At 40.8% G+C, this 23,366-nt stretch overlaps 2 protein-coding genes across 4 annotated transcripts in view; one reads left to right on the top strand and one right to left on the bottom strand.

Moving 5' to 3' along the window:
- LOC121370565 (mitogen-activated protein kinase kinase kinase 7-like) overlaps positions 1–13,085 on the top strand; it is a 64,906-nt gene extending 51,821 nt beyond the window's left edge. For all 3 annotated transcript variants that reach the window (XM_041495875.1, XM_041495874.1, XM_041495873.1), the window contains 2 exons: positions 6,419–6,518; positions 9,699–13,085. In XM_041495875.1, the coding sequence (XP_041351809.1) occupies positions 6,419–6,518; positions 9,699–9,788 (190 nt within the window). In that variant the 3' untranslated portion in view covers positions 9,789–13,085. The remainder of the gene's footprint in view (positions 1–6,418; positions 6,519–9,698) is intronic.
- Positions 13,086–15,457: 2,372 nt separating this feature from the next.
- Positions 15,458–16,174, bottom strand: LOC121369837 (putative uncharacterized protein DDB_G0271982; the record flags this gene model as incomplete). The annotated part of the gene is made up of 2 exons (XM_041494913.1): positions 15,458–15,526; positions 16,124–16,174. Coding segments are annotated over 2 exons (120 nt in total), but the record flags the coding sequence as incomplete, so codon positions are not given.
- Positions 16,175–23,366: the final 7,192 nt, after the last annotated feature.

The following is a 23,366-nucleotide window of genomic DNA, read 5'->3' as shown; positions in this document are numbered from 1 at the left end:
GGGTTAAAAAAAAAGGCATACAGTAATGATAAGAATAATTCCTTTTGTTAAAAGGTTAACTTTAAAAAATAAAAATTTGGGTATGGCACCATAACCATTTTACCCTCTTGCAGAAACCCTGCTGATCTAGGATTGATCTCCGTCAGTGGGCCCATTGGGCTATTTTTGGTTTCAGCCAGTGATCCACAACTGGTATATCAAATGCCATGGTATGTGTTATCCTGTCTGTGGGATGCATAATGACAATATTCATTTAAGAATTGACAACAGTTACATTTTGTATGACTCCGCCTAGGGATGGGAAACGCATGGGCCATGGTATAATTGTTTTTGTATGACTCCGCCTAGGGATGGGAAACGCATGGGCCATGGTATAATTGTTTTTGTATGACTCCGCCTAGGGATGGGAAACGCATGGGCCATGGTATAATTGTTTTTGTATGACTCCGCCTAGGGATGGGAAACGCATGGGCCATGGTATAATTGTTTTTGTATGACTCCGCCTAGGGATGGGAAACGCATGGGCCATGGTATAATTGTTTTTGTATGACTCCGCCTAGGGATGGGAAACGCATGGGCCATGGTATAATTGTTTTTGTATGACTCCGCCTAGTGATGGGAAACGCATGGGCCATGGTATAATTGTTTTTGTATGACTCCGCCTAGGGATGGGAAACGCATGGGCCATGAATTGTTTTTGTACGCATGGGCCATGGTATAATTGTTTTTGTATGACTCCGCCTAGGGATGGGAAACGCATGGGCCATGGTATAATTGTTTTTGTATGACTCCGCCTAGGGATGGGAAACGCATGGGCCATGGTATAATTGTTTTTGTATGACTCCGCCTAGGGATGGGAAACGCATGGGCCATGGTATAATTGTTTTTGTATGACTCCGCCTAGGGATGGGAAACGCATGGGCCATGGTATAATTGTTTTTGTATGACTCATGGTGGGCCATAATTGTTTTTGTATGACTCCGCCTAGGGATGGGAAATGGGCCATGGTATAATTGTTTTTGTATGACTCCGCCTAGGGATGGGAAACGCATGGGCCATGGTATAATTGTTTTTGTATGACTCCGCCTAGGGATGGGAAACGCATGGGCCATGGTATAATTGTTTTTGTATGACTCCGCCTAGGGATGGGAAACGCATGGGCCATGGTATAATTGTTTTTGTATGACTCCGCCTAGGGATGGGAAACGCATGGGCCATGGTATAATTGTTTTTGTATGACTCCGCCTAGGGATGGGAAACGCATGGGCCATGGTATAATTGTTTTTGTATGACTCCGCCTAGGGATGGGAAACGCATGGGCCATGGTATAATTGTTTTTGTATGACTCCGCCTAGGGATGGGAAACGCATGGGCCATGGTATAATTGTTTTTGTATGACTCCGCCTAGGGATGGGAAACGCATGGGCCATGGTATAATTGTTTTTGTATGACTCCGCCTAGGGATGGGAAACGCATGGGCCATGGTATAATTGTTTTTGTATGACTCCGCCTAGGGATGGGAAACGCATGGGCCATGGTATAATTGTTTTTGTATGACTCCGCCTAGGGATGGGAAACGCATGGGCCATGGTATAATTGTTTTTGTATGACTCCGCCTAGGGATGGGAAACGCATGGGCCATGGTATAATTGTTTTTGTATGACTCCGCCTAGGGATGGGAAACGCATGGGCCATGGTATAATTGTTTTTGTATGACTCCGCCTAGGGATGGGAAACGCATGGGCCATGGTATAATTGTTTTTGTATGACTCCGCCTAGGGATGGGAAACGCATGGGCCATGGTATAATTGTTTTTGTATGACTCCGCCTAGGGATGGGAAACGCATGGGCCATGGTATAATTGTTTTTGTATGACTCCGCCTAGGGATGGGAAACGCATGGGCCATGGTATAATTGTTTTTGTATGACTCCGCCTAGGGATGGGAAACGCATGGGCCATGGTATAATTGTTTTTGTATGACTCAGGGATGGGAAACGCATGGGCCATGGTATAATTGTTTTTGTATGACTCCGCCTAGGGATGGGAAACGCATGGGCCATGGTATAATTGTTTTTGTATGACTCCGCCTAGGGATGGGAAACGCATGGGCCATGGTATAATTGTTTTTGTATGACTCCGCCTAGGGATGGGAAACGCATGGGCCATGGTATAATTGTTTTTGTATGACTCCGCCTAGGGATGGGAAACGCATGGGCCATGGTATAATTGTTTTTGTATGACTCCGCCTAGGGATGGGAAACGCATGGGCCATGGTATAATTGTTTTTGTATGACTCCGCCTAGGGATGGGAAACGCATGGGCCATGGTATAATTGTTTTTGTATGACTCCGCCTAGGGATGGGAAACGCATGGGCCATGGTATAATTGTTTTTGTATGACTCCGCCTAGGGATGGGAAACGCATGGGCCATGGTATATTGTTTTTGTATGACTCCGCCTAGGGATGGGAAACGCATGGGCCATGGTATAATTGTTTTTGTATGACTCCGCCTAGGGATGGGAAACGCATGGGCCATGGTATAATTGTTTTTGTATGACTCCGCCTAGGGATGGGAAACGCATGGGCCATGGTATAATTGTTTTTGTATGACTCCGCCTAGGGATGGGAAACGCATGGGCCATGGTATAATTGTTTTTGTATGACTCCGCCTAGGGATGGGAAACGCATGGGCCATGGTATAATTGTTTTTGTATGACTCCGCCTAGGGATGGGAAACGCATGGGCCATGGTATAATTGTTTTTGTATGACTCCGCCTAGGGATGGGAAACGCATGGGCCATGGTATAATTGTTTTTGGTTTAACAATATAAACACAATAGTAAGCACCTCTCAACTAAGCAGACTGCTTCAAAGGGTATAGATGGAATGAAAATTCAGTTATATCAATTTAATGAGATATAGGCCAAAAACGTCTTGTCAGTAGGACTGATTGTTATTAAAACCCATTACCCATCCGTGGACAAGTGTGAATACTAAGGTCGAGGTTGCTGTGAACTGGAATAGCTGAGTAAACTACATGTATATATGTGCTATATATCACTACACCAATTTTTGCATCTACTGTTAGATGACTGTAATGTGATAGAAGACGATGGTACCAGTCATTTATTCATGAGCGCTCAGCCTTCTGAAAACGCCTCTGGTATATTGGGACAGTAATCAGTTATTCTTATATCTAGCTATGCAGCAGTACACTATTGAAGTTTATAGGTCATGTCTTTGCTTTGCCCTGATATAAAAGACCCCTTGTTACTAATGGAAAAATGTAGCAGGTTTGCTCTGTAAGACTATATGTCAAATTACAAAAAATTTGACATCCAATAGCCGATTAATAAAATCAGTGTGCTCTAGTGGTGACGTTAAACAAAACAAACCTTTACTAACTTGCAACAAATATATAGTGGGGTTTTTATCACCAATATCAGGTTTATCACATGAAGTACTTAGCTTGCCTTCAAAACCTCTTGATATATTAGCTATACTGGCATTAGATTTTGATAATGCTAATCTCATTTTTACCAAGTGTTGTAACATTACGTCGTATCACATTTTGACAACAATAAGGCAGGACGTAGCCCAGTGGTAAAGCTCTTGCTTGATGCGCAGTCGGTCTAAGATCGATCCCTGTCGGTGGTCCCATTGGGCTATTTCTCATTCCATCCAGTGCACCATGACTGGTATATCAAAGGCCATGGTATGTGCTATCCTGTCTGTGGGATGGTGCATATAAATATCCCTTGCAGCTAATCGAAAAGAGTAGCCCATGAAGTGGCGACAGCGCGTTTCATATCTCAATATCTGTGTGGTCCTTAACCATATGTCTGACGCCATATAACCGTAAAATAAAATGTGTTGAGTGCGTCATTAAATAAAACATTTCCTTCCTTGTTTGCCGGAGTAATCTTTCTCTGTCCAGGCGTTAAAATAACAATATGCCGGACATCAAATACACATAGTTTAAAATGTGATGAGGTGTCTTCAAACAAAGACTCCTTTTCTTTTCTTTTCTTTTCTTTATTCAGTCTTATACAGGTTAGGTGTTTGTTTTTGTAAGTTTGTTGTTGGTAAATTTACACTGGTATATGAAGCGGGGTGGGGGTGGGGTGGGGGGGGGGGCATATGGGAGCAGCAATGTTTAAAAATATATTTATATATATATAAACAGCGCATAGATGTAAAACTTTACAGTTATGCAGTGATTGGGGTGGACTTCATAGACAAATAAAATTATGTGTGTGCAGTGAATGTAAGACATTGTTTTAGAGTCTGGAAAATGGGTGCTCGTGAAATAAACTTGCATTTTCAACATTTTTCATTTGTATCCAGTCATTCAGTCTGGTGACTGAAAAGCACCAGTCTGCTGTCCATCATGTCCTGAGATAATAGGTCTTGAAATATATATAGCAGGAAAATTACAGCTGCCATTTTTCAGCTAAATTTAACTCATACCATAGTTAGGAAAATGTCAGTTACTTCAAAGCTATTTGAAATACAGAACTCAAACTTGAGATTTGTTCATGTGGATAGCTGAGGCATGTTTGGTACAAATTTCAAGACCGAAGTGCGTGGGCCATTTGTTGATTTGACATGGACCCTTAGGCTACATTCTGTAACAACATAATTTAGTTCATTATATTGTTTACATTTTCATTGTTTCAAGGTATGTAAGAAATAGGATACTACATTGTGTCCGTTTGATACCATTTATCTTGCAACTCGTTGTTTAAAAACATATCCAATGAGCAAAAGCGAGTTGGATACGTTTTTAATAAAGTTGTAAGATAAATGGTATCAAACGGAAACTTGTATATTATTCTCTATGTATTCCACCTAATGACTGATAAGGGTTTTTTGTGCTGAAGTGTCATTAAACATTTATTCATTCATTCATTTCATGCCACCATGCATGTAAAGGTGTGTAAAATACCGTGATATATGTTTCTCCTGATCTATGTCATTAGCCATTTGTACTTTTCTTTGGTTGTTTTTATTTCCATGTTCAGAGGGACATTATGACCCATTCTCTCTAAAACCACGATGATCCCACTAACCGAGATATATTTTTAGAATTTATTTTCTCTAAAGGTTTAATAAAAAAAAAAAAGAGAGAAAAAGAAGCATACACCTGATTTTATGGTTGTCTGTTGCTAAAACTGTGCACCAACAGATATCAAATTTCACATTTATGTCATAAAAATTTCTCTACTTTGAAAGTTATTGTCTCTTTGGATTTTTTTCACTCCACATGCTTTAAAGGCAAAACACGAACACAGCTTGACGAGGTGGCTGAAGGATTTACAAACCCCGATGACAAAAGCAGATTTCACTAGGAATCGAAGTCTGTACGGTACTCTTGTGTGTACTCGTCTGTTGGGAAGACTTGGCGTAACATGCTCGATCTCTCAACAGACAAAAAGTTGTTTGAGAAAAATGGTGATCTGCTTTATCTATCACCTCAAGTCGGTGGCAGGATCGTGTGTAAATGATGCGCTTCGAGTATGCCATAACCATAGCACTGTCATCTTAACCTTCTTATCTTACCGTCATCTGCTGTTGTGCCGTTTATTCAATTCAGATATCAGGTTGCATAATAGATTCTTGATGCCAGCATTAAAATCACAGGCTTGAAGGGAGAGGATGGAGAGAGAAAAAAGAACGTATAGGGAACTGAGTTACACTTACATCTCTGACTGTGAAAAAAGGTCAAAGATAGATGACTTTTGCAGGTGATGGTTTCAGACCATTAGTGAATTAGTGGGCTGAGTAATCATTATGGAGATTAAATTATACTTTTATTGCATGTAGATCGCAAATATTCACCTTTTTTTTTTTTTAAACATTCTCAAGCTCAGACAAACAACAAATCTTGAAGTAAATTAACAGATGCACATAGGTACATGTATTAAAGGATTAAAATATATATTTGACTTCTGATTTTGTCGCTCATAAGAAAATTTAAATTCTGATATTTTATCTGTGTTGTTTTAGTTTTTTTATGCCGCCCTCGGTGGTGTCGTGGTTAAGCCATCGGACATAAGGCTGGTAGGTACTGGGTTCGCAGCTCGGTACCGGCTCCCACCCTGAGCGAGTTTTAACAACTCAGTGGGTAGGTGTAAGACCACTACACCCTCGTCTCTCTCACTAACCACTAACAAGACAGGCAGCCCAAATAGCTGAGCTACATGTATATAAGCATGAAAATAAGTTGAAATGAAATGAAATGAAATGTTTTATTATATATTTATTTTTTAAATTACAAAGATTGTGGTTCCTGTATGTATAATACGCAATTTTATCTTGCCTCTCAGAAACCAGAGCTAATTCATTCAGATTTCTTTTAACTGAAACTATTAGTATTAGATTTTGTATTATTGTTTTGTTTTTGTTTTTGTGTAGACATGAGTTGATCAAGGAGTTTGAGCAGGATGAGAAGGAATCGTTGAGCAGCACACGGGGACATTTGGCCGAGGAATACTCACAACTGAACGCTGAAAACGTCAGTATTGTTAGTTAGAAATCAGGCTTTGGCTGCACTCAGTGTGATAACAGTAAACACATTTTTTATTCATTTACCCCCTTTCCTGATTGGGGGGGGGGGGGGGGGGGGGGGGGGGGGGGGGGGGCGAGACGTAGCCCAGTGGGCCCATTGGGCTATTTCTCGTTCCAGCCAGTGCACCGCGACTGGTATAACAAAGGCCGTGGGATGGTGTATATAAAAGATCCCTTGCTGCTGATTGAAAAGAGTAGCCTATGAAGTGGCGACAGCGGGTTTCCTCTCAATATCTGTGTGGTCCTTAACCATATGTCTGACGCCATATAACCGTAAATACAATGTGTTGAGTGCATCGTTAAATGAAACATTTCTTTCTCTTTTTTTTTTTCCTTTCCTGATGTGACCATGAATAAACATACCCACTGTGCACAGTGCTCTTCATAAATGATGCACCCATAATTTTCATAACATAAAAATGAAAATGCTATCTACAGTCACAATATGCTACATGTTGGTAAAAATTTTTTTATTTAATGACACCACTAGAACACATTGATTTATTAATCATCGGCTATTGGATGTCAAACATTTGGTAATTTTGTCATATAGTCATAGAGAGGAAACCCGCTAAATTTTTCAATTAGTAGCAAGGGATCTTTTATATGCACCATCTCACAGAGAGGATAGCACATACAACATCCTTTGATATACCAGTCATGGTGCACTGGCTGGAATGCGAAATAGCCCAATGGGCCCACCCACGGGGATCGATCCTAAACCTACCGCACATCGAGCAAGCGTTTTACCAGTGGGCTGTGTCTCACCGCACATGCATGGTGGTTCCTACAGATATTTGATTAATGATTTCCCCAGTTAGGTGTTTGACCTTTGTGCATTTTGAGGCCTTCCACTAGAGAATCTATAGTTAATTCTTTGCAGTAGATCATAATGGATTTTTTCATAATTAGACTGCAGAGATGGAAAGGTCAGTTTAAGTCACATAAGACCCAGCCATCTATGATACATCTGAAAATCCAAGGCCAGTCCCTTCCTTTCATATATTCAATCATGTAATTGACACTAACCCAATAAACAAATTGAAGCATATTGCCAGAGCCCTCTTTCTATGCCATTTATAATAACCAGTTTTGACAAACAAGGGAATTAGGGCTTTTAGTGACGAAATTACAGAAGCAAATGGACATCTCCATTAACCAAATTAACCGATATATCCACTGTGGGCGGCCATCATTTCATTCTTTCACCTAATTTCCCTTGACTTGTTCCTTCAGTGGAACAAAGCACAGGTAATGAATAACTGGATTATAAACAGTTTCTTTTTTTTGTAGCACAAAATAATGCACATCTTCAAAATTGCCGTATCATGTTTTTGCTTTTAATAATAAAAAAGCAAATAGCTACATGTATGTTAACCATTTTATGTTGTCTGAAAATACTAGATTTGCCTTGGTAGGAAGGAAGGAAATGTTTTATTTAATGATGCACTCAACACATAGACCGGCCTCGGTGGCATCGTGATTAGGCCATCGGTCTACAGGCTGGTAGGTAATGGGTTCACATCCCAGTCGAGGCATGGGATTTTTAATCCAGATACCGGTTCCAAACTCTAAGTGAGTGCTCCGCAAGGCTCAGTGGGTAGGTGTAAACCACTTACACCGACCAGTGATCCATAACTGGTTTAACAAAGGCCATGGTTTGTGCTATCCTGCCTGTGGGAAGCGCAAATAAAAGATCCCTTGCTGCTAATCGGAAAGAGTAGCCCATGTAGTGGCGACAGCGAGTTTCCTCTCAAAATCTGTGTGGTCCTTAACCATATGTCTGATATCATATAACCGTAAATAAAATGTGTTGAGTGCATCGTTAAATAAAACATTTCTTTCTTTCTTTCTCAATACATATGGTTAAGGACCACACAGACATTGAGAGAGGAAACCCGCTGTTGCCACTTCATGGGCTACTCTTTTCAATTAGCTGCAAGGGATCTTTTCTATGCACTATCCCATAGACAGGATAACACATACCATGGTCTTTGATATACCAGTCATGGTGCACTGGCTGGAGCGAGAAATAACCCAATAAGCCCACCGATGGGGATCGACCCAGACTAACCACGCATATAAGAGATCTCTTGCTGCTAATAAAAAAAAATGTAGTGGGTTTCATCTGAGACTACGAGTAAAAAAACAACCCAAATGTTTCACATTCAATAGTCAATGATTAATAAATCAGTATGCTCTAGTGATTTCATTAAACAGAACACAGTTTAAACCATTGTATACATACAGATGTGTGTATCATGACTAACATACACTGTATGCAGGGTTTTAGAACTCAAATGGCATGCATTTTTGTTTGTTCTGAAAGTTTGTTTTGTTTAGCAACACCACTAGAGCACATTGTTTTATTAGTCATTGGCCATTTGATATCAAACATTGGTAATTTTGACCTATAGTCGTAGAGTGAAAACCCACTACATTTTTCCATTAGTAGCAAGAGATCTTTTATATGCACCATCCCACAAACAGGATAACACATACCACAGCCTTTGATATACCAGTCGTCGTGCACTAGCTGGAACGAAAAATAGCCCAATGGGCCCACCGATGTGGATTGATCCCAAACCATCTGCACATCAAGCGGACGTTTTACCACTGGGCTATTATAATTAGTTATTAGTTAGTTAGTTGGTGCACCCCAGCAAGTTGTACTGCACATGCGGTGTGTGCAGAGAAAAGTGGCACTTTCGATTAAAATGTCCGAGTGGATGAATATGTTGCAAGTCATATTTTATTAGTAGCTTCTTGGGTGGCTTACGTACTAGAAACAATTTTGTAGACTTTTATTTACTTATTCTCATATCTGGTTATGTTTACCCACTAGTAAATTTGTTTCTTTTCCATGGCTCATTGGGCTATTTTTTTACATTCTACATTTGGTGTAACAAAAACTCTGGTATGTACTATCCTGTCTGCGGTATAGTGCATATAAAAGATCCCTTGCTGCTAATTAATTTTAAAAAAAAGAGTAGCCCTTGAAGTGATGACAGTATGTTAGCTCTAATTATCTGTGTGGACCTTACCATATGTCTGACGCCATATAACTGTCGTTAAAATGTGTTCAGTGCATCATTAGTTAAAATATTTCTTTCTTCTTTTTTTCCAGGAGAGTTTACTCACAGCTCACCAGACTTTGAAGAAACAGATTGAGGACGTTCGCAAAGCCAAGAAGTACATCAACCATAATCCAACATGACAACTGACTCGGGTCCTGTTTCCGAGTTTGCAGATATGCAGATTCTCTCAAGCTCTGTGCTTCATTTAACCTGGTTCTATTGTATGCATCGTCATGCTGAATTTTGAGTTCTGTTAACTAAATCATGTAGTAAAAGTGTGGAATCGTCACAGTAAATTTCCATTTTGGCTTGACACCATGTAGGATTCGTTAGTTTGGATTGACAACAATCAGAATACATGTAGTTTATTCACAGCTTACCTGACTTTGAAAAAAGCTGCAGTTGAGGATTTATCTATTTTGAAATATTTATTGATCAGAGAAAAGTCATAAGGACTGCACAACAGGCAGAGCCTATATACATGTAAGTGCTCTCCTAATCTGTCAAGTGCAGAAGAATTCATCACAGGAATGTGTGCAGAAAAATGAGCAGGGGTATCTAGACTGGCAAGCAATGTTTCTGTGTGTGTGTGTGTGTGTGTGTGTGTGTGTGTGTGTGTGTGTGTGTGTGTGTGTGTGTGTGTGTGTGTGTGTGTGTGTGTGTGTGTGTGTGTGTGTGAGACAAATGTTTGAGAGAAAGTCACCAGTCATTACATAAGCTTTGAATAGTACACTAGGTATTACAGTAATACAGTTGATAATATTCACTAGCCCAGACCAAATAATTTACTGGCCAGGACTGAGGGTTAGTGGATTTGTCAAGCTTTGGCTAGTGCCCTATGTATTATAGTAATACAGATGATAATTTCTACTAGCTCAGAACACAAATTCACTAGCCGGGACTGAGAGATAGTGGATTTGTCAAACCCTTGGGTTGGATCACCTCCAAAATATATATATATTTAAAAAGAACTCTCTCTGCACACACACCTGCAATCTTACGGCAGACGTGAGTTCTACTTCATAGTTTTCAGATTGGAAGATTTACTCTAATTTCTATGGTCAGTAACCTGGGTTTTTTTTGTAGATCATGAGATTGTTTTGTAGTATTACTTGTATGTTATCACACTGAATTTCAGTTTGGGTTGACAAGATCATCATGTAGTATTAGTTCGGAATCATCATAATAAATTTAATTTCAGTTGACTAAGATCATCCAACACTGCTTCTGAACCATCACCATAAAGTTGAGCTGGAGTTGAAAGATTATATTACACTGAAATATTATATATAGCATTAGTTCTCAATCAGGCCAGATTTGAGTTTGGGATGACTGAATCATGTAGCTTTAATTCTGAATCGGACTAATTTTGATTTTGGGATGACTGGAAGGGTTGTAAATCAAATAAATTTAAGTTTAGTTTGACATAATCATGTAGAACTAGTTACGATGAATCACCTCACTACATTTTTAGTTTAGGTTGATAAAATTGTGGAGTTTGGTTTGACAAAAATCATGTAGTATTAAAAATTTTGCATCATCACACTAAATTTGACAAAATTGTGTATTGTTAGTGAATTCAGACTGAGTTTGGTTTGAGAAAAATCATGCAGTATTAATTCTGTATCATCACACTAAAGTTGACAAAATTGTATTTTTTTAGTGAATTCAGACTGAGTTTGGTTTGACACAAATCATGTAGAATAAGTTTGAATCATCACATTTAAAATTTGACTTTATGTTGAAAGAATAGAGTATCACTAACCATAATACAGAATTTCAGGTTTGGCAAAGAATCAAACTAGAGACCATGTAATATGTTAGGACGGTTACCACAGGACTTGGCCTGCTTATTTTGCAAGCACAAATTGATTATTATTATGTAAATACATGTACATTATTCATCAATGATGATACTTTGTAATATAATCAAACAAAATCTGATAAATATGGATTAACTTGGGAAAATAATTTTGTCCATATTTCTTCACAGTGAAATATGGTGGATATGTCTGCTGGTCAAATAATATGCTTATATCCAGTATTATAGGTATAATATTTAGTTTATCAGACAATTTGCAGTGTTTTTGTGTTGTTGTTTTTATGCAGTAGTTGTAAATAACATTGAGGTTAGAGTTGCATGGATTACAGTGGGTTTTTTTTGGTGAAATACCCAGTTAGAAAAAGGAAATTATTTTCACTAGGCATACTAAACATTAATATTTTATTATTCAACATGGTTTCCTCAATCTAAGGCAGAACAAATAAATATCAATATCTTTGATGATTTTTACATGACTAGACCTGTATATATAATAATGAGTGTGTGTTCCTCTTCAAGTAATGTTAGCTACAATGAGCCTTTTTGCAAATAATGTTAAAAACATTATAATTAGCTAAAAAAAATTAAGCTAATTATTAAAAACATATTGCTACATAGCTATATTTCAAATATATACCAAAATTTACTGAATAAGGTACCTGTATGATGAATATGTCATTGGTTGAATAAAATCTTTTCTGAAAAAATATTTAATGCTGTATTATATATTTCTGAGTAATATTTTACTAAGTCAAAGATCTGTGACTTCATTTTACTTGATATGTTGCATTAAGATGTTAAGAATTTTATAGGTGGGTGTTGGCTTTTTCTGTGTGTCTCTGTGCGTGTGTGTGTGTGTGTGTGTGTGCGCGTGTGCGTGTGTGTGTGTGCATGTGTGTGTGTGTGTGTGTGTGTGTGGAATCTGAGTGTGTCTGGAATTTTCATCCAAAGTTTAAAACACAGAGATAATGTGGCATTTTAAACAGTATAATGAAAATGTTCTTATTAATAGAATGTATTCACTTTTAATACTTTATTAATGGGATGTTAAATTAAAGCCACTTAACCTAATTACTAGTCAGTGTAAAATATTGGTGACCGTTGATTTACACACTAGTTACACTGTCTTGCTCAAATGATTAATTTTAACAAATTCAATGTTTCTGGTCCTCATATTTGTAGTAGCTCAAAATATATCTAAAATAAAAAAGGTATGCACCTCAGACACAAGGGAAAGTGACTTTAATACATATGTTTTCCAGCTATAACATAATAAAACTGTATATACACGTATGCATTTTATGTTTTATTTAATATCTTTCATTTGTCCAAGCTGTATGTATGAAATTATGAGTATTATTTGAGTGGCTAAATTGTTAATTAGTACACTTAACATCCTGTGTCATGATGTATAATCCTTAGCAGGATTTTTATCATAGACTATTTTACAGATATATGTGTGTCACATGTAGTTATTCTGGATGGTGTAACCTTGTTATAGGTGAATGTAATCTTGGCTTTGTTATTTGCTTTACAGTTGTGCTTGTATTTTAGGGTTAGACTCTTTGTAAATAAATGTAACATACGATTGTGAATAAATTTTGTACAGATCTGACAGTTGTTGTGTACACTTATTTAGTTTTATTATAGTGTTTTGGGGTCTTACGGGGTGGTGATGGTGGTGTTTATTTGGAGGGGATTTGGTGTTCTGCATTTCACTCCACCAATGATAATGGCATCTTCAGATGCTCAAAATGTATGTTCAGATGGATACATTAATTCAACTAAAACCGTGTGATTATCACTTTAAAAAAAAAAAACGTAAACCCCCCCCCCCCCCCCCCCCCCCCCCCCTCCCCCCCCCCCCTTTACCCCACCCCCCCGCCTCCCCCCCGCCCCCCCCCCCCCCCTACTTTATGTTATTTAATATTACCCATGTAGGGGTACTTTGAAGGCAGTTGCATACTCGGGGGGAAAAACACAAAGGCACCATTTCTAGGTAAACAGTGCTCTTTGTGTGTCAAGAGAAAAGATTCCTCTGTATCCTGATTCGTTTTGTACAGCCACTCCAATTATTTTAGGCTATATACAGCCCACTTAACATGATCACTGTGATGAGCATTCAAAGTTTGTCCTTAATGTTTTAAAGACCTAGACTGTTCTGTAGAGAGGTGGGATGTAAGTTCATCATTATGCAACACAGTGGTATTCTTCTCCCCCTTCCGTACATAAAACAAAACAAGTAAGTGGCAGAATGTGTGGTGCACATACTGAGATACCACAGTTTATTCCATAATAAAACATTAAATACTCAAAAGTCTGAAATCCACGTAAACCTCTAAACGAATTATAATGGGCCGTTAACCCACCATCAGCGTATTCTCACGGTTCGCCAACCTATAAAAAGATAACACAAATTTAATATGAGATATACTTTCAAAACAGTAAATTGCGTGCACCACAACCGAGAAGAGAAGGGAAGGAAACTGTATTAACGTGCCCACATCCTTTCGGTTCAGGCACGCCCACCATGGACTCCAGCTCTGACTTCGCCAGGGGTCGATTCCATGGCGGGGAGTCAACCGAGATAATAAAAAAAACCCACTGCCACCTTATATAGTGCACTAACAGCGCCCCCATCCAAACACTTATGCAACCTACCAACCTTTATGTACTTCGATTAAGGAGAAAATTCTTTCTCATTCGTTCCTCAAACAAAAGAAACAATATGAGAACTCATCTGAGGTGTAATGGGTCATAGGATGAATTGCCTTCAGTGGACTTTTGTTTATTTGTCTTTGCAACTTCCGAACCAGTATCTTACCGCTAGTACATCAAAAGCTGTATTGTGTTTTTTTTTGTATTTGTGGGAAATTGCATATAGGCTATGATGGATTACTTGCAGGTTCTGTTGGACTAGTCTATGTGATAGCAAAACGTTTCCTGTAATTATTTAAACCATCATCAGGTGTTGAAATAATCATGTTAGACACCAAAATAATCATTAAATTGCTACACACATTCCCTTCGTTTTCTGCTCTAAAGACCAAAGATGGCCATGCCTGCTGGCATATCAAACTGCCACGACTCTGTATCTCTCTCTCTCTTCTCTCTCTCTCTGTCTGTCTGTCTCTCTCTCTCTCTCTCTCTCCCCCTTTCTTTCTCTCCTCTGTTTTCTTTGTCTGTATCTCTCTCTCCCTCTCTCTTCTTTTTCTCCTCTTTTTTCTCTCTCTCCTCTCCCCTCTTCTTTGGTCCTTTCTCTGTATCTCTCCCTCTCTTCTCACTTCTCTTCCCCCTCTCTCTTTTCTCTCTCTCTTCTCTCTTTCTCCTCTCTCCTTTCCATCTATCTCCCCCTTTTGTCTTGTATCTCTCCTATTCTCTGTCTCTCTGTCTCTCTGTCTTCTCCTCTCTCTGTCTCTGTTTCCCTCTCTCTTCTTCTCTCTCTCTCTCTTCTCTCTCTCTCTCTTCCCTCTCTTTCCTTCTTCTTGATTTTCTTCTCCCTCTCTTTCTGTCTTTCGTGTCCCTCTCTTGTCTCTCTTTTCTTTTTCCATCTCTCTCCCCTCTCCTTCTGTTCTTTTATCTCTCTCTCTCTCTTTTCTGTTCTTTTATCTCTCTTTATCTCTTCTCCTTTCTGTCTTCTTCTTTTTTCTCTCCTTTTATCTCTCTCTTCTCTGTCTTCCTCTCCATTTCTCCCTCCTCTCTCTTTCTTTTTCCTTTTCATGTCCCCCCTTCCTTCTCTTTTTCTCTGCTACCTTTTTTCTCCTTCCCCCTTTTCTGCTCTTTCGACCTTTCTTGGCCAGGCCTTTGGCATTTCAAACGCCACTTTCTTCTGTATCTGTCTTTGTCTCTCTCCTCTCTCTTTCTCCTCTCTCTCCCCTGTCTCCTCTTCCTCTCTCCTTCTCCCTCTCTCTCTCTTCTCTCTCTTTCTCTTCCTTCCCCTTCTCTCTCTCTCCTCTTTCCCTATCTCCTCTCTCTTTCTTCTTCTATCTATCTCTGTTCTGTTTTTTGTCTTTTTCTCTCTCCCCTCTCTCTCTCTCTCTCTCTCTCTCTCTTCCTTCTTCTTCTCTCTTATCTTCGTCTCTCTTTCTGTCTCTCTTCTCTCTTGTCTTCCCTCTGTCTCCCTGTCTGTTTCTTCCCTCTCTCTCTTCCCCTCTCTCTCTCTCTCTCTCTCTATCTCTCTATTGTCTTTTCTTTCGATCCCTCCCCTTCTGTCCCTCTTTCTGTCTCCCCCTCTTTCTGTCTCTTTTTTCTTTGTTCCTCTCTCTTCTTCTGTCTGTTTCTTTTTATCTCTCTCTCTCTCTCTGTCTTCTGTCTCCTCTCTCTCTCCCCTCTCTCTTCTCTCTCTCTTCCCTTTCTCTCTTCCTCTCTGTTTTTGTATTCCTCTCCCCCTCTCCTCTTTTTTCTTTCTCTTTTTGTCTTCCTCCCTCTGTTTTTGCTCCCTTCTCCATCTTCTCTTCTCTCTTCTCTCTTCTCTCCCTGTCTCTTTGTTCTCTCTCTTTTCTGTCTTTCTTTCCCGTCCTCTGTCTCCCCTGTCTTCTCTTTTCTCTCTTCTTTCTGTTCTTCCTTCTCTGGCTTTTTGTTTCTTTCTTCTCTCTCTCTCCTCTTTCCCTTTCTTTCTTCTCTTTCTACTCTCTCTTCTTCCTTTTTTTCTCTCCTATCTTCTTTCTCCTTCACTCTCTCCTTGTCTCTCTCTCCCTCTCTCTCCTCTCTCTCTCTCTCTCTCTCTCTTTCTCTCTCCTCTCTCTCTTCCCTCTCCTCTCTCTTCTTTTCCTTTCTCTCTCTCCTCTTCTCTTCTCTCTCTCTTCTCTCTCTCTCTCTCTCTCCCTTCTTTCCTTTCCCCTCACTCCCCTCTCTATCTTTCCCTCTTTGTCTCCCCCCTATGTATTTCAATCTCTTTTTCTCCTCTTAACCTCCTTTTTTTCTTTCCTATTGGCCTTTAGAATCAAGTGCTTCCCCCCTTTTTTGCCCCTTCCTTGCACCTGATCTTGTTATTCTCTCTTCTAATTTTTTTCTTCCTCTTTTCCTTCCTTTCTTCCCTTTTCTTCCTCTCTTTCCTTCATTCTTCCCTACAAATTGTCTTCCCTTTCTTGGTCCTTTCCCTCTAATCAATTTCCCCCTCTCCCTCTCCGTCTTTTCTTTCCCTCCTAGCAACAAGTAATTTTCTACGATTGATCCTTTCCCCCAAAATTTCAAAAATTACCTTCCTGGTCCCCCCTTTCCCCCATCGGTCTATAGATCATTTGTCCCCATTCATAGTCCTCTTTTTACTCCAATGGGCCTCCCCCATTTTTAAATCCTCTTCATTTTATCTCTCCTACCCCTTTCCTTTTGTCCTCTTTTCCCCTTTTTCCCTTCCCTTTTTTTCTTTCCCTTATTTTTCCCCTAAATATTGCTTTCTTTCTGTCTCTGTCTGTTTCTCCCTCTGTCTTCTCTGTCTTTCTGTCTCTCCCCTCCCTCTCTTTCCCCTTTCTGCTCTCTCCCATCCCCCCCTCCCTCCCTCTCCTTCTTCTCTCTTCTCTCTTGTGTCTCCCCTCTTTTCTGTCTGTCCTCTCTCTCTCTCTCTCTTCTTTCTCCCTCTCTTCCTCCCTCTCCCTCCTCCCTCTCTCGCTCTCTCTCTCTCTTTTTTCTGTTCTGTCTGTCTGTCTGTCTGTCTGTCTCTCTCTTCTCTCTCTTCTCTCCTCTCTCTCTCTCTCTCTCTCCTCTCTCTCTCTCTCTCATCTCTCCCTTCTCCCCTCCCTCCCCCCCCTCTCTCTCTCTCTCTCTCTCTCTCTCTCTCTCTCCTCCCCTCTCTCTCTCCTCTTCCTCTCTCTCCCCTCTCCCCCTCTTTCTTTCCCCCCTCCCCTCCTTTCTATCCTTTCCCTCTTTGCCCTTCTTTTCTATCCCCCCCTTTTTCTTCCTCTCCCCTCTTCTCTTCTTTAAGTTTCTTCCTTATCTGGCGTTTTTTTTCTTTCCTATTTTCTCCCTCTAAAATAAACTGTACTTTCCCTTACTTCGTAGTTCTAATTTTCTTCCACCTTTTTTCCCCCCTTCCGAGATAGTGTTCCTTTCGTTTTTAAAACTTCCTTTTCCCCCAGCCTCCCTCTTCCATTTCTTTCTTTTCCCTCTTAATCAAATTTTCCCCCCCAATCGCGTCTTTTTTTCACTTTAGCAACCCCTAATTTTCTTCCCTTTTCCAGTTTCCCGACCTTTACCCCTTTACCATCCTCTTCCTTCCCTTTTTTTCCTTTCCTCCGTTCCCCCCTTAGATCTTTTCCTCCTTCTTCTCCCCCCCCTTCTTTTTTCTTCCCCTTCCCCTATGGATCATTTTAAATTTTCTTCCTTTTATTTTTATCTCCATTACTTTTTGTTACTAGTCCTTCCCCTTCCTGAAACTTTTTTTATTTTTCTCTTTCCCTTTCTTCTCTCCTTTCCTCTTTCTCTTTCCTCTCCCTCTCTCTGTCCCCTGTCTGTCCTCTCTTTCTCTCTCTTTCTTTCCTCTTTTCTCGCTCTCATCCCCCCCCCCCCCCTCCCCCTCTCTCGCTTCTCTCATCTCTCTTTTTTTCTTCTTTTCTTTCCTCCCTCTCTCTCCTCCTTCTCCCTCTCTCTTCCCCCCTCTCTCTCCTTTTTTCTTTCTCCCTCTCGCTCCTCTCTCTCTCTCCTTGTCTTTTCTGTCTGTCCCCCCTTTCTGTCTTTCTTTCTGTCTCTCTCTTTCTCTCTCTCTCCCTTCTTTTCTCTCCTCTCTCCCTCTCTTTCTCTCTTTTTCTCCCCCTCCCCCTCTCTCTCCCCCCTTCCTCTCTTTCCTTCTCTCTCTCTCTCTCTCTCTCCTCCCTCTCTCCTTCTCTTTCTCTCTTCTCTCCCCTCTCTCTCCCTTTCTTTCTTTTCCCTCACTCTGTCTCCCTCTTTTCCTCTTTCTCTCCTTTCTATTATCCCCCTTCTCTTCCCTCCTTCTCTTAACCCTTATTTTTCCTTTCCCTCCCCCCTCCTCTCCCTTCCTTTCCTTTTCTTTTCTTTTTTCTCCCCCCCCCTTTCTCTTTTTTGTCCTCTCCCCTTTTTTTTTTATTCTTTTAACCCTTTTCCTCCCCTTCTGTTTCCCTCCTTTCCTCCCCTTCTCCTCCCCCTTTCTTTCTCTCTTCCCTTTTTTGTCCTTTCTTTTCCTTTTTCCTCCCTCTTTTTTCCTCTCCTTCCCCCTTCCCCTTCATTTAGTTCACTCTCTTCAACTTTCCTCCGATACTTTTCTACGATTCCCCTCAGTTACGACAATTCCAAAATTTTTCCATCCCCCTCTTTTTCGGTTCTCCCCCTTTCTTCTATAGATTCTTTTTCTCCCTTTTTCCCCCCCCTTCTTCTTACTCCAATCTTTTACTTTCCTCCTTTTTCTTCTTCCCTTTTTTATCCTTTTCTTTCTGTCCTTTCCTTACTTTAAAACATTTCCTTTTTTTTATTCTTATTTCTCCCTTCTTTGCTGTTGTCTCTCCCTGTCTTCTCTCTCTGTCTGTCTGTCTTTTCTGTCTCTCTCTCTCTCTCCTTCTCTTTCTCGCTCTCTTTCCCTCCCCCCCCCCCTCCCTCCTCTCCTCTCTCTCTCCTCTCCCTCTTGTTCTCTGTCTGTCCCCTCTTCTCTCTCTCTCTCTTTCTCGCTTCTCTCTCCCTTTCCCCCCTCCCTCTTTCTCGCTCTTCTCTCTCTCTGTGTCTGTTCTGTCTTTCTGTCTGTCCTCTTTCTCTCTCTCTCTCTCTCTCTCTCTCTCTCTCTCTCTCCTCTCTCTCTTTCTCTTCTACCCCCCCCCCCTCCCTCTCTATGTGTTTCAGATACTGTCTCCACTTTTATATATATTATTACGGTCGTACATCATTTTGATGATTCTCAAATAGAATAAAAAGAGCAACTAAATACAATGTGTCTGGTCAAAATTAGACGTTTGCGCACGATGAATCGATGGTCGCACCTGGCCTGTCTTTAAACGTGTCCAGGCTGTCGGATATTTGAACAATGCGGATGTTTCCTTCCGTTTACAGGTTGTTCAAATCCGCATCTCAGCTTGTCGTTCATTAATCACACGTGTTGGAATAATAAGACAAACATCCCACAAATTTCACCTTCTCTGCCTTCTAGACGTTAGTCTATACACGTCTTTTTATATATCTACAAGTAGTGATGTCTTTTAAAGCAAGTATTTAAAGGTATTGTTGATGTCTTTTAAAGCAAGTATTTAAAGGTATTATTGATGTCTTTTAAATCATGGCCGCCGCTCCAATAATTTGACCAGTCTAGATCGCCGGTCAAAGAATTTTACCATTTTACTAAATTTTATTTGTATTGCAAAACGGTCTGCATGCCCATAGCCAGGATTTTGAGGGATTTTGAGGGTGTTTGCGAGTTGCTTAGGGAGGTCCGGGGCATATTGACAAGAAAAAGCCACCCGTAGGGGGGTCGACCGACCCCCGACCCCGACCCCGACCCCACATTGGCTACGGGCCTGGTCTAGGTCCAAATCAGTTTTGTCATTATAGATTAATAATAGATTTGTATACTGAACAAAAAAAGAAACTTCCGATTTGTATATATAGTATTTGTTGTGTTAAATAATTCATTGTGTAATGAAATTATATAGGTAGTATTAGCCTTGAGCTGTATTATCAGGATTCATGAATTTTATCGATTATTTTTGCACTGTTAATCGTCGACAACGTGAAATTCAATTTGCACGTGCATGCATGGTTCGACATGTCCCGTGTAGTATTCGGTCAATTTGTTTTACTTGTCTTACTGACATTTTTGTCAAGTGAACGAAAACGCTTCAAAAGTTGTAAACAAATTAACGTTTTTTACATTGTAGCATTTTTAGTATGCCAAGAATACCCAATAATTTACGCGAACGGGCGATTGGCATGTTTGATGCTGGCATGTCGACAGAAGACGTTGCAAGGCATGTTGGGAGTTCTAGTCGAGCGATACGAAATCTTCGCGTAAGATTTCGAACGACAGGAAACACCAACGACTTGCCACGTCGTGGACGTCCGCGTGTTACAACGCGTGGTCAAGACTGCTATATCATGAACACGCATTTGCGCAATCGATTCCAAACTGCCACTGCTACTGCTGCTAACACACCTGGGCTTCATAATAACCGAATCAGTGGGCAAACTGTTCGTAATCGTCTGCGGGAGAACGGTTTACATGCACGACGTCCTTACGTCGGATGCGTTTTAACGCAACGTCATCGTCTAAATCGTCTTAATTGGGCACGTGTACACCATGGGCGTACATAGGGGGGGGGTTCGATGGTTTCGACCGACCCCCCACCCCCCTAAAATCGCTTTTTTTAATAATTTAATATATCTGACATTGATATCTGACATTATTATATTTACTCAACATAGAAATATATGCCCAATATCTCTGCAATCTATTTTGGAACCCCCCTTTTCAAAATCCTATGTATTGGAACCCCCCTTTTCAAAATCCTATGTACGCCCATGTACACACTCGTTGGATACGGCGACGCAGGAATACCGTTCTTTTTTCGGATGAATCCAGATTTTCCTTACAACGTGGTGATGGCAGGGTGCGCGTCTACCGTAGGAGAAATGAACGCTATGCTGACTGTTATGTTCTTGAACGAGATCGTTTCGGGGGTGGGGGTTGTATCATGGTCTGGGCAGCCATTACCCATGGTTATCGTTCACCACTAGTCGTCATTGATGGCAATTTAAATGCTCAACGTTACCGCGATGACATTCTCACTCATCACGTCATTCCTCTGTTCCATAACTACGCCAACATCTCGATTTTTCAGCATGATAATGCCATCTCTCATACAGCTAGAGACACTGTAAATTTCCGTAGGACAAATAACATTGATTTCATTGATGACTGGCCCGCTAAAAGTCCTGATCTCAACCCCATCGATCATGTCTGGGATAGTCTGGACAGACGATTGAGGGGTCGTTCCAACCCACCCGCTAACGTCAACGAACTTCGTCAAGCGCTCATTCAGGAATGGAACAATATTCCACAGGCAGAAATCAACACTTTAGTCAATTCTATGAGCCTGCGATGCACTGCAGTGGTCAATTCAAGGGGTGGTCATACCCGTTATTAAGTGGGTGGTTTTTTTTTTTACCCCTACCAAAATTTCTCCCAGTTTCTCTTAACCTATGGCCATGATTTTTGCACCAAACGATGCATCATGGAACACTCTTTAAACGCATATATAACAATTATTCCCCCGGTTTGTTTTCATCAAGTTATGTTCAAGCAAAGTTAGCGGAAGTTTCTTATTTTGTTCAGTATATATAGATCTACATAATTAATATCCCTATCCGATACGCCTGCTATGATATGCTAATTAGTCATTTAGGAGATAACCATATGGAGTTTTTAGATAAGTGGGATCAAATAGACAATAACACCCGCAAATGATAAGCCCTAGAAATCGGGCAGCGTCCGGCCGGACGTCTCGCGAAAATGCCCTTTTTGGCCTGTTTTAGGAGTCGCACGGGCCGTTCTCACTTGAACGATTTTCTACGCGAATTCCGTGCGACTACCATATCGTATGGCAGTCGCACGGCAGTATGTTGATGATTCGCATAGGTTGTAGGGGTGTCGTATGTAATTCGGACGGGTCGCATGCCGGTGCGAGGTTTTTCAAATGTTGAAAATTTCCATACGGTTGTCGCACGGTTCGCATAGTTCGCATTGGTCGCATGGGGGTTGCACAGCAGTCGCACGGCAGTATGATAGGTCGCACGGGAGTCTGAAGGGAGCCGAGCCGTGCGACTCCCAGCGGACGCCCTGCGACTCCCGTGCGGCATCCATCAAACTGCCGTGCAACCTGTGCGATTCTCATGCGAGTGTATGCGAGCCCGGTGCAAAAAGGCAGTCGCACGGCAGATGCACACGTGAGACTGCGCGAGAAAAAAACATAATTCATACGGGAATCGCACGGCTGTACGATTTTGTAGTCGTACCGCAGTTGTACAAAAAATCGTTCAAGTGAAAACTGGGCTTTAAAGACAGTGTTACGTGGACCTTTACTCGTGACCTTGTAGGTATGTTTACCGGCCTCGGTGGCGTCGTGGTTAGGTACTGGGTTCGGATCCCAGTCGAGGCATGGGATTTTTAATCCAGATACCGACTCCAAACCCTGAGTGAGTGCTCCGCAAGGCTCAGTGAGTAGGTGTAAACCACTTGCACCGACCAGTGATCCATAACTGGTTTAACAAAGGCCATGGTTTGTGCTATTCTGCCTGTGGGAAGCGCAAATAAAAGATCCCTTGCTGCTAATCGGAAAGAGTAGCCCATGTAGAAAATGTGCTGAGTGCGTCGTTAAATAAAACATTTCTTTTTTTCTTTCTTTTGTAGGTATGTTCTGCTTCCACTATAGCGCGTTCCTATGCCGAGGGCCGAGAGCAGCGGGTTACTATAAGGATACATTCCGAGCATAATAATTATATTGCGGCTGTAATGTAATTTCATAGCAACCGAAATACTACGTCTCCATGCTTTATTCAGTTCGAACATTAGGTTTAGAGTTAGCTTTAGATTAAGACTAAACATACTACCTTGTTATGACTGCAACCCATTTTGGCTACACTAATTTTACAGCGAATTTCTCCTTGCTATCAAAAGGCGACATTCCTTCTTGTGTCTTATTAAATACTCTCAATCTACTGTACTGAAACTACAAATACTAGTATGCATTTAGTTAAACACGCACTCAACACATTTTATTTACGGCTATATGTGTCAGACATATAGTTAAAGACTACACAGATATTGAAAGAAGGAACATGCTGCCGCCACTTCATGGGCTACTCTTGTCGATTAGCAGCAAGGGATTTTTTTTTAATATGCACCATATCACAGACAGGATAGCACATACCACGGTCGTGGATATACCAGTCGTGGTGCATTGACTGG

Source organism: Gigantopelta aegis, chromosome 4, assembly GCF_016097555.1.
Source record: "Gigantopelta aegis isolate Gae_Host chromosome 4, Gae_host_genome, whole genome shotgun sequence".
NCBI lineage: Eukaryota > Metazoa > Mollusca > Gastropoda > Neomphalida > Peltospiridae > Gigantopelta > Gigantopelta aegis.
The sequence above is the reverse complement of the archived record's forward strand: the minus strand, read 5'-3'. Positions and strand labels throughout refer to the sequence as shown.